Source organism: Pundamilia nyererei, unplaced genomic scaffold, assembly GCF_000239375.1.
Source record: "Pundamilia nyererei isolate P.nyererei 1_Seehausen unplaced genomic scaffold, PunNye1.0 scaffold00306, whole genome shotgun sequence".
NCBI classification, from domain to species: domain Eukaryota; kingdom Metazoa; phylum Chordata; class Actinopteri; order Cichliformes; family Cichlidae; genus Pundamilia; species Pundamilia nyererei.
Window position 1 is genome coordinate 35,370 of NW_005187707.1, and position 14,330 is coordinate 49,699.

Below are 14,330 nucleotides of genomic sequence, written 5' to 3' on the forward strand. Positions count from 1 at the left end.
TTTCGAGCCTATACAGCTTGGAGTAAGACAACATGCATGAAGAGGATGATGTGGACAAAATACTCATTTGCCTAATAATTCTGCACTCCCTGTATATACCTTTTTACAAGAAACTCACCTAGAAGACAGTGAATATCTTAGGCTAAAAACCTAGTTGGGTGGGTCAAGTATGTTTTTCTTCTTTCACAGCAAGTAGTAGCATAAATGTAGCTGTATTAATACATAAATGGTAAAGGTTGGTAAAGTGAGCTAGAGATAAATATGTGACAGGTTTTGATTTTTCAGGGAGTCTTACATGGTGAGGAAATTACCATTATGAACATTTACTGTTCACTAAATTATTCTTCAGAGTTCATACTCAAAACATTTCTAAAATTTGTAGAACTATCCTCAACAAAGGTCTTGATAGGAAGAGATTTCAATCGTTTATTTAATCCTTTAGTCGACAAACATCCGCTGTGAAACAGACTGTGGGCAGGCACAGGGGTTTGGCGCATTTGAGAATTATGTCTAAGATCTACAGTTCCTCATCATCCATATCGCCAGACAACAAGGCAAAGCAGTGGAAATCTTTCTGTCAGATGACATCATTTATCCAATGAAATAGAGTTGAAATTAGTTGTAGACCATGCATTATGTCTTGTTTTTTTTTGTCTTTTTACTTTACACATCGCCCCAAAGTTCAGGGATTGCAAGGGGTGGGTTTAAAAAAATTGATTTTCCTATTCAAATCAGTTTTAGTTTGAATAATGCAATATCGATTCATTAAATCCTGAATTGATTTTTAAATATATTTATTTAGCCAGAAACACCAGAATCTCAGCTTAAAGCTCACAAAACTATTTCAAAAAACCACCAAAGAGTTATAACACCAAATGATTAAAGAGCAGGTAAACACATTCCACAGAAAGATGTAAATGCAAAGCGCAACCCGGCGGCACGAACACAGACAACTCATCGGGTGCTAAAAGTCGACATCTCACAGATTCTGAAGCTGCAGGTTTGTCACCCTCCAACCAAAATTCACTGAAAAAGCAGCAAATGAAGATCAAACTACGCTTCGCATTTGAAAAATATTGTCATAAATTCCCACAGGGTACTTCCAGTTTACCACCAAAAATTTGTGTTTCTGCATTATTCACTTGCTTACTAGGCACCAGTCTACCGTTGTGTGTGGTGCTGTCGACTTTTTTTTTTTTTAATGAACTCCGACCAGAAAGCCTAATTTCTGCTGTTCAATACCAAATAAGTGTAAACTTTTACAAAATATGCCAAATTGCAAAACGCTGAGCTATGTCTTTAATAAAACCTCTGTAACTTAGCTCTGCTTCACTTCAGCAGCATCAGGTAATGTTTATCTGTTGATTCATGGATTTCTTCTGTTTTTGACATTCTGCAGAATATTTTTAAGCTGGTTATCTGCTATAAAAAGCCAGGCCAGGAAAATCTCCTTTATGTTTTTCTGTGTTTTATCCTCAGCTACTTTGACACAAAGGCATCTGTTATGATGCTTACACCTCTGATACAGTCTCACAACTGTCAGCTTTGGTTTTATACATAGACATAAAAAAATTTAAAGTATATGGATATATACTGATAAATGATCATAATTATAATATGTCTGACTGTCTGAGTTAAATTGAATCGAATTGAAATCTTGAAATTGAATTAGTTATAGTAATGAGTGATGATATCCAGCCCAAACTGTAAGGATTGTTCTTAAAAAGCAGGCAAAGTAGGGCCTCCACATAACCCTACTAACATGGTGTCTCAACACAGTGCGGGACTTTTCTTACTAAATCTGTCCTTATAGTGATATAAATCTCATAAATACACCATATCTGTATACCAAAGCCAATCTATAGATCAGTTGTCCTTTTCTATCATGCCACGAGAGTAGCCTGCAGTCATCGTCTCTGCTGCACTTCTCAGTCCTGAAAAGTAGCATCCGGTTTTGGGGGAAAAAAACATCTAATGCAGTTACCATGCTTAAAGTGGCTACATATTCACTCACTGTCAGTCACCGCTAACCGCGCGGAAAGCTTTGAGTTACTAGTACACCTCAGTGTCATTAAAAATATATAAATAAAAGGTTCTTATTTTTTTTGTTTTGTTTTCCAGGTCCCTTCAGTGTTTTTAGCCTGTGTCACAACAAGCCAGGGCCTCATACTCTACGATATCTTCTCCATGACTCTGTGGAACACTGCTAACACAACAGTTTTAACTAACGCACCGAGAAATATACTTACTTGATTCGAGACCCCATCCTCTATTTAGTCTCCCCGCCGTGGCTGGCAGCAGACGCGTCACTCCGTATTTTTCTCAAGCTAACCTGCCCGTCACACACAACAGTACACCGCCATGGTGAATCGCCATGCGTAAGTCACGCTCCACTTTGTGCCGCTCCTGGGATTTGTAGTCTTCTAAATAGAAGACGTGAATGTCAATAACATACAGCTACCTAGTATTAGAAACTACAGCTTCCACAATACGTACAAGACGATTGGGTCGCGTGGTGCTGTAGCCGATAAAGTTTCTGTTACTCAGCATTTACTGTAACGGTAGCTCCAGTGCAGTTTATTACATCATTTTGAGGTTTTATAGCTAATAATTAAAAATAGTTTTGGAGATAATTTATAGTTTAATATAAAGTAGTAATATTTTCTACCAATATTAATTTTGAAATAATCTAAAATATAAATTATATTATTTATGTCACAAACATTTTGTTTTTAAATGTAATGTAATGTAAAAGGAAAATAAATGAAAATGACAGCTACGTGGATTAACAAGAGGAAAAATTGGGGCGGATGCTCCAAAAAACAGCAGATTTGTGTGTCCTGTGTTTTTTCTTACAGTGAAGCTGTTTTTTCCAAAACACTAGAGCAAAATAGAAAAATGATAAAAACAAAAATTCCCACAAAGTTTACATCTTTGTTCTACTATTCTCTAAACTGTTCAAAAATATTTAAATGAACCTTCTGAAAACACATCAGACCTCAATAGGAGAAAAAAATTACACTGGATGTCTATGCTGATGTGGACTGGATAATCTGTTAGGATGCCACATTGTTTGATGGAAATGAAAATTATCAACCTACACAGGGCTAAATTCAAAGACAGTCCAAAAATCAAAGAGGAAAAAACTGATGCAACAGACTAATCTGTTTTTGCTGAAATTTCATTGCTGCAATTCAAAGTGGTATTCAGCAGTTTATATAGCCTCTACATGCTTGTATGCATGACTGACAACATTGGGGCATCCTCCTACTATGATAACAGACAGTATCATGGGGGATGTCCTCCCAGATCTGGACCAGGCCATCACTGCCCCACAAACTGAACCAAAATATAATGTCCAATAGGCTTTCTATTAGAAATAGCTCAGGCGAGTTTGGGGGCAGGAGGAACCTAGTGCACAAGCTTTGGCTGTGACAATGGCTCCAAGGATTTCATCCCAATGTTGAATGGCAGTCAGGGTGCCGTAGCCTAACCTGTAGAGGTCTGTGCGTCCCTCCATGGATATGCCTCACCAGACTATCACTGACACACCACCAAACACCAAAACTTTTACAGGCAGCATGACATTCTCCACAGCTTCTCCAGACCCTTTCACTTCTGTCTCATGTGCTCTTGGTGAATCTGCTCTCATCTATGAAAAGCAAAGGGTGCCAGTGGTTGGCCTGCCAATTCTGATATTCTATGGCAAGTGGGCTCCATGGAGCTGGACAATAAGCACAGAGCCTACTAGATGGCATCGGGCACTCGTGCGTATACACACACACACACACACACACACACATATATATACTTTAAATATATATTTATTTTCTCAGTTTACAGCACTTTTGTTATAAATGTTGGTCAGGTTGTTTTAGTTTAATTATGTTTTGGGTGTGGTTCACACTGCAGAGACAAAAAAGGTGAAGCTTGAACTAGTCTGGCTCTGTCCCTATTCTTAGTTCTGTATCAGCCTGCAAGCCTGGACCATAAGATTTGCAACAACACCTCCTTGAATTCTTTTGTTAAAACCCTGTAATTAAAGGCTGCACTTCAATCGCATATTGACGTTTGATTGATGCTGAATCCACTGTGGTGGTGTACAGAGGCAAAAAATATATAAAATCCCAACAAACAAACAAAAAACAACACTGACCCAAATAACCATGGCAAAATACTATTGCCAAAGCATCAAAAATACATATACAAATAATTAACACAACATAGCTTAAAACAGCACAAGGATAAACGTATATTAATTCAGTTTAATTAAATATGCTTGATAAATAAACAATTGTAAAATGTATGCACCTGTGTGTGTTCAGGTCTCTCATTGTTCTTTGTTCTTTTTTTTTTTACATTTTGATACAAAAGTTTGCTTTAGTAATTTTGTATTACAGATCCGAACAGATTAAATTATGTTCTTCCTTGCTTTGTTGTTTTGTAGTTGTTTCCCACCCCCCGAATGATTAACGTTTAATAGAAATTTCATCTCCGTTTCAACCTCATCTGTCACCACGTTTTTTTCTTTCGTTTCAACATGTTAATTTATACAAATCTATTTTCAGACCAGACTCTTAAAAAAAGCCCCATCCCGTATGCAGGAGACTTAGAAGCAGGGCGCGGAGACTACTGACCCACTTTGCTCAAACACTTCTCACAATTTCGCGTCCACTTTAGCAACCAGAGACTGAAAACTTTGTCGTATCTTTCTGTTATTCAGTTATCAGCGAGCTCTATTGAACAAGCTGCTGGACAGCGAGCGGGGGGGCGGGGGGCGATTGAGAGACACTCGGGGGCGGGAGAGAGACACTCGGGGGCGGGGGTCTGACTCACATTGTTGGTGTGAGGAGTTGCACAACAACACGAACTAACAGAAGTTGTAAAATGTGGAAGGCCTTCACGCCGCAGGACATTACTGACTCCTCTCCAGGTAAGACACAGCCAGTAGTAAGGAGACGGTGGCAGCTCGCAGAATTGTGCAGCAGCTCGCTTCAGTAAGTTCGTGTGTGGCTGAATCATAACACGCGTCATGGAACAGGATACAGCCTCATTTTGGAGAGCTGCACAACCTTCGTAGCAGTTAACTAGTTAGCAGCAACGTTAGCGTGCTGCTTACCCGGACAGAAACGAGACCTTATAGATTCCTGGTCTATAGTTTAAACATATTATTATATTTTTATTTCTATTTTAAACAATCGTGCTGCACCAGGCCCGGAAAAGAGCACGCAGCAGAACACTTGGACTGAAATTCACATCCATTTAATTTCCATGTTTCCATTGCCACTTTAAAGCAATTATCGGCGACCTGTCACTCAAGCTAAATGAAGTAATGGTGAGTGTTATTGGGGTAATTCTCGTCTCTGCAGGCTCTTCTTTCACAACAGGAAACCACTGCAAAACTCGTAACTTCTGCAGCTCCTGGTTTATCTTCCTGTGAATATAATTTTTGTACTTTTGACTTAGACCAATTTGGATTATACATTAAGTTAGTCAATTACAACGTGAGGTAATTGGGTAGAACAGAGATGCGGCATTGGGTGTATTATGTGATAGCATCTCTGGCATTAGTTTAAAAATACACACAAAAAAACCCCAAACAAAACACATCCATATAACAATGACAATATTTATGTATCAAACATGAGTAACAAGCTGTACCCCACCCCTCCTGTCTGGGTGTGTGGTTTCTGTGTAGAAGTGAACATTATATGTAGAAACAGTATAAGAAAACCATTGTACTTGTTTAAATTTCTTGAAGAGGTTTCAACTCTCATCCAAGAGCTTTTGCAGTTCTAAAACCAAATGTTGGAGAGTACCAGGTATTGGGGTTTGTCCTTTAAGATGTTTGTTGACCCACTCCTTATCATATGCTCATCACATGAGCCAAGGTGTGAAAAAAAGGTATGGGTCATTACAACTAGAAGTTTTAGGTGAAACCACTGAGACTTTGCCTCACTCTATCATGTGACCTGTTGAAATTACCCAATTAAGTTTTTGTTCTTTTACCAACACTAGCCAAAAGCCATTGGGCAATAGTTTCATAGAGCACTCGACATCTTTGAATATGAAAGGAAAGGTTGAGTAGTAAGACTGTCTACACAGGAAGCAACTTAATAGTCATGTGGCATCCAGAGATTGCCAATGACATTGAGCAACTTCAATCAACAACGATTTTCTGCTGGCATATGAGGGCGTGGCAGCTATGTCAGATTGTTGTTCTTTTGGCTGCTCCCGTTAGGGGTCCCCACAGCAGATGCCACCATCTTACCTTAGCATGTCTCATCAACCCTCTGCATGCTCTTCTTCACTACATGAAGAGTTATGTTTATGTCAAAAGCTGCATGTGAGAAAAAAGATAATCAGAAACAATGCATTTTAATTTCACAGGTGCGGGTATTCCTTGACACTTTTGCAAAAAGTCAAAAACATATGTGCATACAACTTAGCAAAAATGCATTTGTGGGTTGAGTAGCATAGTTGTGCCCATGAAAATGCCAAACTCTACCAATGCCAAACAGCTTATTCTGCTATTCACTCTTTTTCTTAACTTGTAATCAGATGTCCTGATTAGTGTATGATTAGCGTGGACCTTGTTACAGCGATCAGTTGGTATCTGCTCTAAGCATGTCATATTTGCATTTGGCAATGCATTTATTACTTTCTAGGCTGGACTATTATAATTAATTATTATCAGATTGTTTTGAAAATTCCTTAAAAAAACTTAAATTGATCCAAAACGTTTGCTTTTGGTTTGTTTTTATTGGACTCTTAAGTTGCGAGAGAAGGTACAAAATTGTTTAAATAACTCATCTAGTCATAATAACTTAGCACACACAGAGATACAGTACCAGCTATTTTGAGTCACTTTTAGTGATCTGGTGGTCTGAAAATAGCTTTGGTTTTTTTTCCAGTAAAACTAGAACAAAGGCTTGAATTATTGTAGTCACCACAGGACCCAAACCTGTTGCCGAAACCCAGCAACAGAGTCCTTTTGTAACTGGAGAAAGGTTAATGAAGAGTTAATGACTCCACATTGCAATTAAGTACAGTATCCAGGTGAATGAGTCATTAATAAATTACCCTATTCAAGAGTTGTTATGATTTGGATAACTATCCATAGAAAGTAAATCTGATTCTTGCAATAAACTATAAAAATGCTCTTATATGATGTTCAGTTGGGTAGTTAAACATACCCAACTGTGCAGTCTTGCCCTATGGATGTGACCTGTACACTGCTAAGTTGAACGTTACAGCTGTGACTCAGGGGTTGAGTCGGGTCATCCACCAATCAATCAATCCTTCACTCCTCCATTCAGCATGTTGAAGTGTCTTTGGGCAAATTGAACCCCAATGCTTTCATCATAATGATGTAGGAGTCTGCACGTGACAAGTACAGGGTGGGCCATTTATATGGATACACCGTAATAACATGGGAATGGTTGGTGATATTAAAGTCCTGTTTGTGGCACATTAGTATATGTGAGGGGGGCAAACTCCTCAAGATGGGTGGTGACCATGGTGACCATTTAGAAGTCGGCCATCTTGGATACAACTTTTGTTTTTTCAATAGGAAGAGGGCCATGTGACACATCAAACTTATTGGTAATGTCACAAGAAAAACAATGGTGTGCTCGGTTTCAACGTAACTTTATTCTTTCATTAGTTATTTACAAGTTTCTGACCACATATAAAATGTGTTCAATGTGCTGCCCATTGTGTTGGATTGTCAATGCAACCCTCTTCTCCCACGCTTCACACACTGATAGCAACACCGCAGGAGAAATGCCAGAACAGGCATCCAGTATCCGTAGTTTCAGGTGCTGCACATCTCGTATCTTCACACCATAGACAATTGCCTTCAGATGACCCCAAAGATAAAAGTCTAAGGGGGTCAGATCGGGAGACCTTGGGGGCCATTCAACTGGCCCACGACGACCAATCCACTTTCCAGGAAACTCTTCATCTAGGAATGCTCGGACCTGGCACCCATAATGTGGTGGTGCACCATCTTGCTGGAAAAACTCAGGGAACGTGCCAGCTTCAGTGCATAAAGAGAGAACAATGTTCAAGAATCAGTGACAAAGTTGAAGTTGCACCAGGGCTGGATATTTCAACAAGACAACGACCCTTAACACTGTTCAAAATCAGGCAGAGGATCAAGTACAATGTTCTGGAATGGCCATCTCACTTCCCAGACCCGAATATTATTGAAAAGCTATGGTGTGACTTAAAGCGGGCTGTCCATGCTGTGAAATCATCAAACCTGACTGAACTAATGTTTTGTAAAGACGAAAGGTCCAAAATACCTTCAACCAGAATCCAGACTCTCATTGGAAGCTATAGGAAGTGTTTGGAGGCATTATTTCTGCAAAAGGAGGATCTACTAAATATTGATATAATTTTTCTGTTGGGGTGCCCAAATGTATGCACCTACCTAATTTAGTTTAAGTAACTATTGCACACTTTCTGTAAATCCTAGAAGCTTCATTTCACTTCTCAAATATCATTGTGTTCATCTACTATATGATATATTTAAATGAAATTGCTGATCCAAACAACCAATGATTTATGAAGGAAAATTATCAAGGGTGCCCAGACTTTTGCATACCACTGTATATGAAAGAACACCTAGAGAAGGAAATTCAAGAGCTACATGTCTTAAACTAACAGGTCATTATGATTTTAACTAATTTTATTTTTATCTATATGTGCCAAATCACAGTTATATACAAACTGTAATGGTTATAAAGCATAAAGACTAGGGCTGGGTATCGTCACTGATCTCCCGAATCGATTAGATCCACGATTTGATTCGATTCAATTTGAATCGGGAAATTTTGCCTCAGACAGTCAGAAATATTATAATTCTGATCACGTATCAGTACATATCCATATCTTTTATAAAAAGAAAGCTGAGACTTGCCAGACTTTGACACAAAGGCATCTGCTGTGATGTTTACACCTTTGAAAGAGTAACTGAGGATAAAACGCAGAAAAACATGAAGGCGACTTTCCTGGTCTGGGATTCTATTGCAGAATTTGACCTTAAAAATATTCTGCGGTAGATCAAAAACAAAAGAAAACCATTAATCAACATATGAACATTACCTGATGCTACTGAAGTGAAGCAGAGCAAAGTTACAGAGGTTGTATTAGGGACACAGCTAAGCATTTTGCATAATTTTAAAAAGTTTAAATTTGTTCAGTATTGAACAGCAGAAATGAGGCTTTTTTTTTCGGAAGAAAGGAAAAGGAAAAAAAAACAGCAGCCGACAGCGCTATAAAGAACGGTAGACTTGTGCGTAATAAACAAGCGAATAATGCAGAAAACAGAGGTTTTTAGATTGGAAGCTGTTCTTGAAGTACACAGAGAGAGAGAGAGTGAGAGCTGTGCATGAAGTGTGATTTTTATCGTGCTGGAAGCGAAACAGCAAAAGTAAGGAATTCATGACGATGTTTATGTGAAGCGTAGTTTGCATCTTCTTTTGCTGCTGGTTCAATCAATATTGTTTGGAGAGAGATAAAACCTGCAGCTTCAGAATCTAGCGCAAAAAGGATGTAAACACAAAGCGTGAACCCGCCGAAACATTAGAATCAGCGAGCTGTTGGCTTTCAGCCCCGACCATGTCCATGCCATCGGGTGAGAAAGGTGCCATCTCACTGATTCCGATCTGTCGGCGGGTCCGTGCTTTGTGTTTACATCTTTGTGCAGAATCTGTGTACCTGCTCTCATTTACTGTTTTAGCTGTTTGGTGGTTGTTGAAATTTTGTGAGGTTTAACCTGAGATTTTGGTGTTTTGGGCAAAATAAATTTATATTTAAAAATCGGTTCAGGATTTTAATGAATCGATATCACGTTATCCAAGCTAGAATCGATTTTAATCCCTAAGTCGATAATCAAAACCCACCCCTAATAAAGACCATCCTGTGACCATGTAGTAATACAATAATTCATATAAGTAAAGACCAAGAAATGCATGTACATTTTAGCTGCATAAACAGACATCTTATTTCATATGTATGTACATTCAATTCAGTTTCATACAACCAAATCACAACAACAGTTGCCTGACACTTTATATTAAGATAAAGACCCTACAATAATACAGAGAAAACCCAACAACCAGATGATCCCCTATGAAGAAGCACTTTGGTGAAATGGAGAAAGAAAAATCTTGTAGCTGGTAGAAACCTGTGGCAGAACCGGCCTCAAGGAGGTGCAGCCATCTGCCGTGACCGGTTCAGAGTGCGGGGAGAAGAAAAAAAACAAACACTGTGGAAAAGAGTCAGAGATTAATAGTGATTAAGATTAATAACAAAGATTAATGGTTAAATGCAGGGAGGGGTATAAACACATATTGAGTGAAGAAGAAACACTCAGTGCATCATGGGAATAGCCTAGACCTATTGCAGTGTAACTAAGGGAGGATTCAGGCTCTCCTGATCCAGCCATAACTATATGCTTTATTAAAAAGCAAAATTTTAAACCTAATCTTAAAAGTAGCAAGGGTGTCTGTGTCTTAAATCCAAGTAGAATCTGGTTCCACAGAAAGAGGGCCTGGGAGCTAAAGGCTCTGCCTCCGTTCTACTTTTAAATACCACAAGTAAGTCAGCAGTCTGACAGCGAGGTGCTCTAATGGGGTGATATGCTACTATGAGGTCATTAAGATAACATGGCCTGATTATTCAAGAGCTTGTGGTGGGAGTATTTTAAATTTGGATTTAAATTCTGGATTTAACAGGAAGCTAAGCCAGAAGCAGATATAGGAGAAAAATGCTCTCTCTTTCTAGTCCCTGTCATAACTCTTGCTGCAGCATTTTGAATTAACTGAAGGAGGTAGTTCAACCTAGAAGTAATAAATGTATTAACTAGTTTTTCATGCTTACACTTTATCCCAGTTTCTGCGTATTATGACTGGAGTTTTTTTTTTTTTTTTATGTTTTAAGCAGATGTACCATGATTTTAAATAAGTCATTTCAACTATTCTTTGTTGCAGAGGTGGGTAGGTGTGATGCAAACATGGAGGTGCAGAACAACAACCAGCCCACCTTAGACAAACACAATAATCTCTACAAGATACCAAGCCAGGAAAATCAGGTAGGTAGTAGTAGTAGTATTGACCCAAAAAATAGTATTGGCCTTTTTTCTTTTTCTTTTTCTTTTTTTTTTGCCAAAAGAAGAGCATTACATGTTCCAAAATGTATAGTGTCTATATGACATTGTAAGTTAAAGCACTGTACAAGATAATTTTAGACATTGTGACTAACAGAGTGTAATGTTCTTCTTCTATTAGCATGTGGTAGTTGATGATAACTACCATCAACATATTCAAAATGTTCTGTCTGTATTAGCCTTAGACTTTGAAACAACACATAGTATTGAGAGATATGTTAAAATCACTAAGCTGAAAGAAAAAAATGACATCTATTGAGTTATAATATACTGCTTTGTTTTACTGCTGATTGTGTTTTCTTGTTCAGAAAAATGTTCCAAGCTATAATTACTGCTGCACAATGGCAAACTTCCACATTGAGAAGAAGATCGGTCGGGGTCAGTTCAGTGAGGTCTATAAAGCAACATATCTGCTTGATGGACAGCTGGTGGCACTCAAGAAGGTCCAGGTACAGCTCTTTGTACTTAGTCGCCATACATGTGGTGTTAGATCTCACTGCAGTGCAATGTCATTTCCTGTTTACGTTTATTACAGTGGAAATTGGTGTTTTGCAAGTTAATGTGTTTAACTTGACTACTTAAAGCCTCAGTTTTATGGCATATTTTGCAAATTACTGCATTTATTTTGACATCCTCCTTGTGAAAGCTAAGCCACAGTGAGTCTCATTCCCTCTCTTGTGTGAACCTCTCTTCTGATATATAGAAAGGAAAATATGTGACTATATGAAAGGACTTATGACTATACGCCTAAAACACTGCAAACTTCTTAACTCACGGTAAAAATTAAATTGGCTGCCTGTAAAACCAAGATGCATGAAGCTGTTCTGCTGTGTTACCAGTATAATACCAGTATTCCTCAGGAGTAGAAGTATGTTGGGCTTAGCTTTAAACCTGCAGGGTGAGGATTGAGTGAGGCGACTAGTGGCAGCTATCACAGTTGCACCGAACACAAACTAAGAAATACTTTTTCTTGGGATTTAATGAAATTGTAATTTATTCAAATACTATCCTTCCAAAATTTTATACTCACAAAAGTTCCTGCAAATAGAAAAGCAATAAGACTAGCCTAAAAAGAAAAGTTGATAAATCTTTCCCAAAGTGTTTATTGATTCATATCTTCAACTCTTTCGTCTTAATTGCATCAGAGTAGGGTGCAAGAAAGCATTCCACCTTAACAGCTGTTGATAGCTACTAGTTTTCATGTTAAGTAAAATTCAGACAAAACAAGGAACTCATTGCTTGAATTAACACTGTATTTCATCTTCCACTGACTGATGTTTATTTCCCTTAGGAGCCTAAGATACCTGAGCTCTTGATCTTCCTTCTGTTTAATAAACCAATTAGAGTATAGTTATAGTAATCCATATGAGATCTTTCATGAGATCTTTCTGTCTGCTCCCACGCTACCCAAATGTTCTCCATTATAGTGTTTATTCAAACTCAAAACTCCCTAGACCTGTATAGAGTTAAGTATTTTAATATTTCACTGCACAGAAAGACTTCATCTTCTCTGTTCTCATTCTGAAACATGAGTTTTGTGGAAAACAAACCATCTTTACTTGTTAATAACAATGGTAAATGAGGAAAGCTGTGCCTTTGGCATTCACCCACTCATAACTGTTTATTAATTGACACATTATTCTACCGTGAGAAAGAGGTAGACATGCACATCTACGGAAGATCTCAGAAATACTTATAATTTAATAAAGATAGTCTGACAAAGAAGATGGAGATGGTTTTTTATGATCTATTAATAAAGTCAAACTAAGATTTGATCATGTAATCAGTTGTAATGACTAATGCATGTAATCTTGTTACTGTGGATATATGCTAATCGAAACAGCAGCAACTCAGTGGTGCTGAAAGGTATATACAGGTCTTATACTGACATGCGCTCCCGTCCAGACATCATCTTAAGGGAAGGTCTTGCATATTTCAGCCAGATAATGCTAAACCGCATACTACATCTATTTAAACAGCATGACTTTGTAGAGAAGATGTTAAGTGCTGAACTGATGTGCCTGCAGTCCAGACCTTTTACCAGTTGAAAGCATTTGACTTATTAGGAAACAAAAAAAAGTGACAAAGAATACTTGGGACCTTTAAGCAGCTAGAATCCCGTACTAGACAAGAATGGCACAACATTCCTCTCCATCAACTGGTCTCTTCAGTTCCTACATTTTTATTCACTGTTGTTAAAAAATGCGGGATGTTACACAGTGGTAAACATGACCTTGCCCCAACTTTTTTTTTAGACCTGTTGCTGCCATCAAATTAAAAAATTAGCCAATATTTTTTGTAAAATTGTTCATTTTATCACTTTAAACATTTGGTATTGTTTTATGTGTTCTGTTGTGAATAAAACATGGGTTTATGACATTTGCGAATCATTTTCATTATGTTTTATTTACATTTACATATCTTTTCCAAATTTTGGGGAATTGGGACTGTATTTCCTGACGTGGTTATTTCTTAAAACATTTAATTTTACAATAATGGACTACACAGCACTAGGGGTGAGTTTCAGTACACTAGATATCTATCTGAAAGAACTATAACTAAATGTAAGACAGTGATTCCTCCATTGTTGTTTTCTTAAGCGTCATGAGCCAACACAATGTGGAGGAGCTATCAGAACTTTACTCAAACAGAAGCTGATTATCGTGTCAATAGTGTGACAGTCTCAATATAATACAGCCTTAATAATTACTGATGGTTTATTTAGATTGTTTCTCTTCTATTGACTGCTTTTAGCTGACTTGAGTAATTAATTTTTCCAAATCGTCTTTTCTTCCCTCACCACTAAACTGCTTGTTGAAGATTTGCAGGAGGTCTCTTTCAGTTAAAATGAAGTTCTTTCTTTCCACATTTGCTCACAATGTATCTTTGCAGATCTTCGAGATGATGGATGCTAAGGCTCGTCAGGACTGCATCAAAGAGATTGATTTACTGAAGGTAAAGTCTGTCAAAGCAAATTATACTCTGGTTGATAATACAGTGGGGCAAAAAAGTATTTAGTCAGCCACCGATTGTGCAAGTTCCCCCACTTAAAATGATGACAGAGGTCAGTAATTCGCACCAGAGGTACACTTCAACTGTGAGAGACAGAATGTGAAAAAAAAATCCATGAATCCACATGGTAGGATTTGTAAAG

At 37.9% G+C, this 14,330-nt stretch overlaps 2 protein-coding genes across 5 annotated transcripts in view; one reads left to right on the top strand and one right to left on the bottom strand.

The window, feature by feature from the left end:
- dennd1a (DENN/MADD domain containing 1A) overlaps positions 1-2,431 on the bottom strand; it is a 37,756-nt gene extending 35,325 nt beyond the window's left edge. For 2 of the 3 annotated variants that reach the window (XM_005751290.1, XM_005751289.2), the window contains exon 1: positions 2,250-2,431. In XM_005751290.1, the coding sequence (XP_005751347.1) occupies positions 2,250-2,266 (17 nt within the window). In that variant the 5' untranslated portion in view covers positions 2,267-2,431. The remainder of the gene's footprint in view (positions 1-2,249) is intronic. The other variant, XM_005751291.1, reaches the window with a different exon arrangement.
- A 2,399-nt stretch (positions 2,432-4,830) lies between these two features.
- Positions 4,831-14,330, top strand: part of nek6 (NIMA-related kinase 6) — a 17,017-nt gene continuing 7,517 nt past the window's right edge. The window contains exons 1-4 of one of the 2 annotated variants that reach the window (XM_005751292.1): positions 4,831-4,933; positions 11,001-11,101; positions 11,485-11,625; positions 14,069-14,131. In XM_005751292.1, the coding sequence (XP_005751349.1) occupies positions 4,888-4,933; positions 11,001-11,101; positions 11,485-11,625; positions 14,069-14,131 (351 nt within the window). In that variant the 5' untranslated portion in view covers positions 4,831-4,887. Of the gene's footprint in view, positions 4,934-4,979; positions 5,336-11,000; positions 11,102-11,484; positions 11,626-14,068; positions 14,132-14,330 lie in introns of those variants that run through there. The other variant, XM_005751293.2, reaches the window with a different exon arrangement.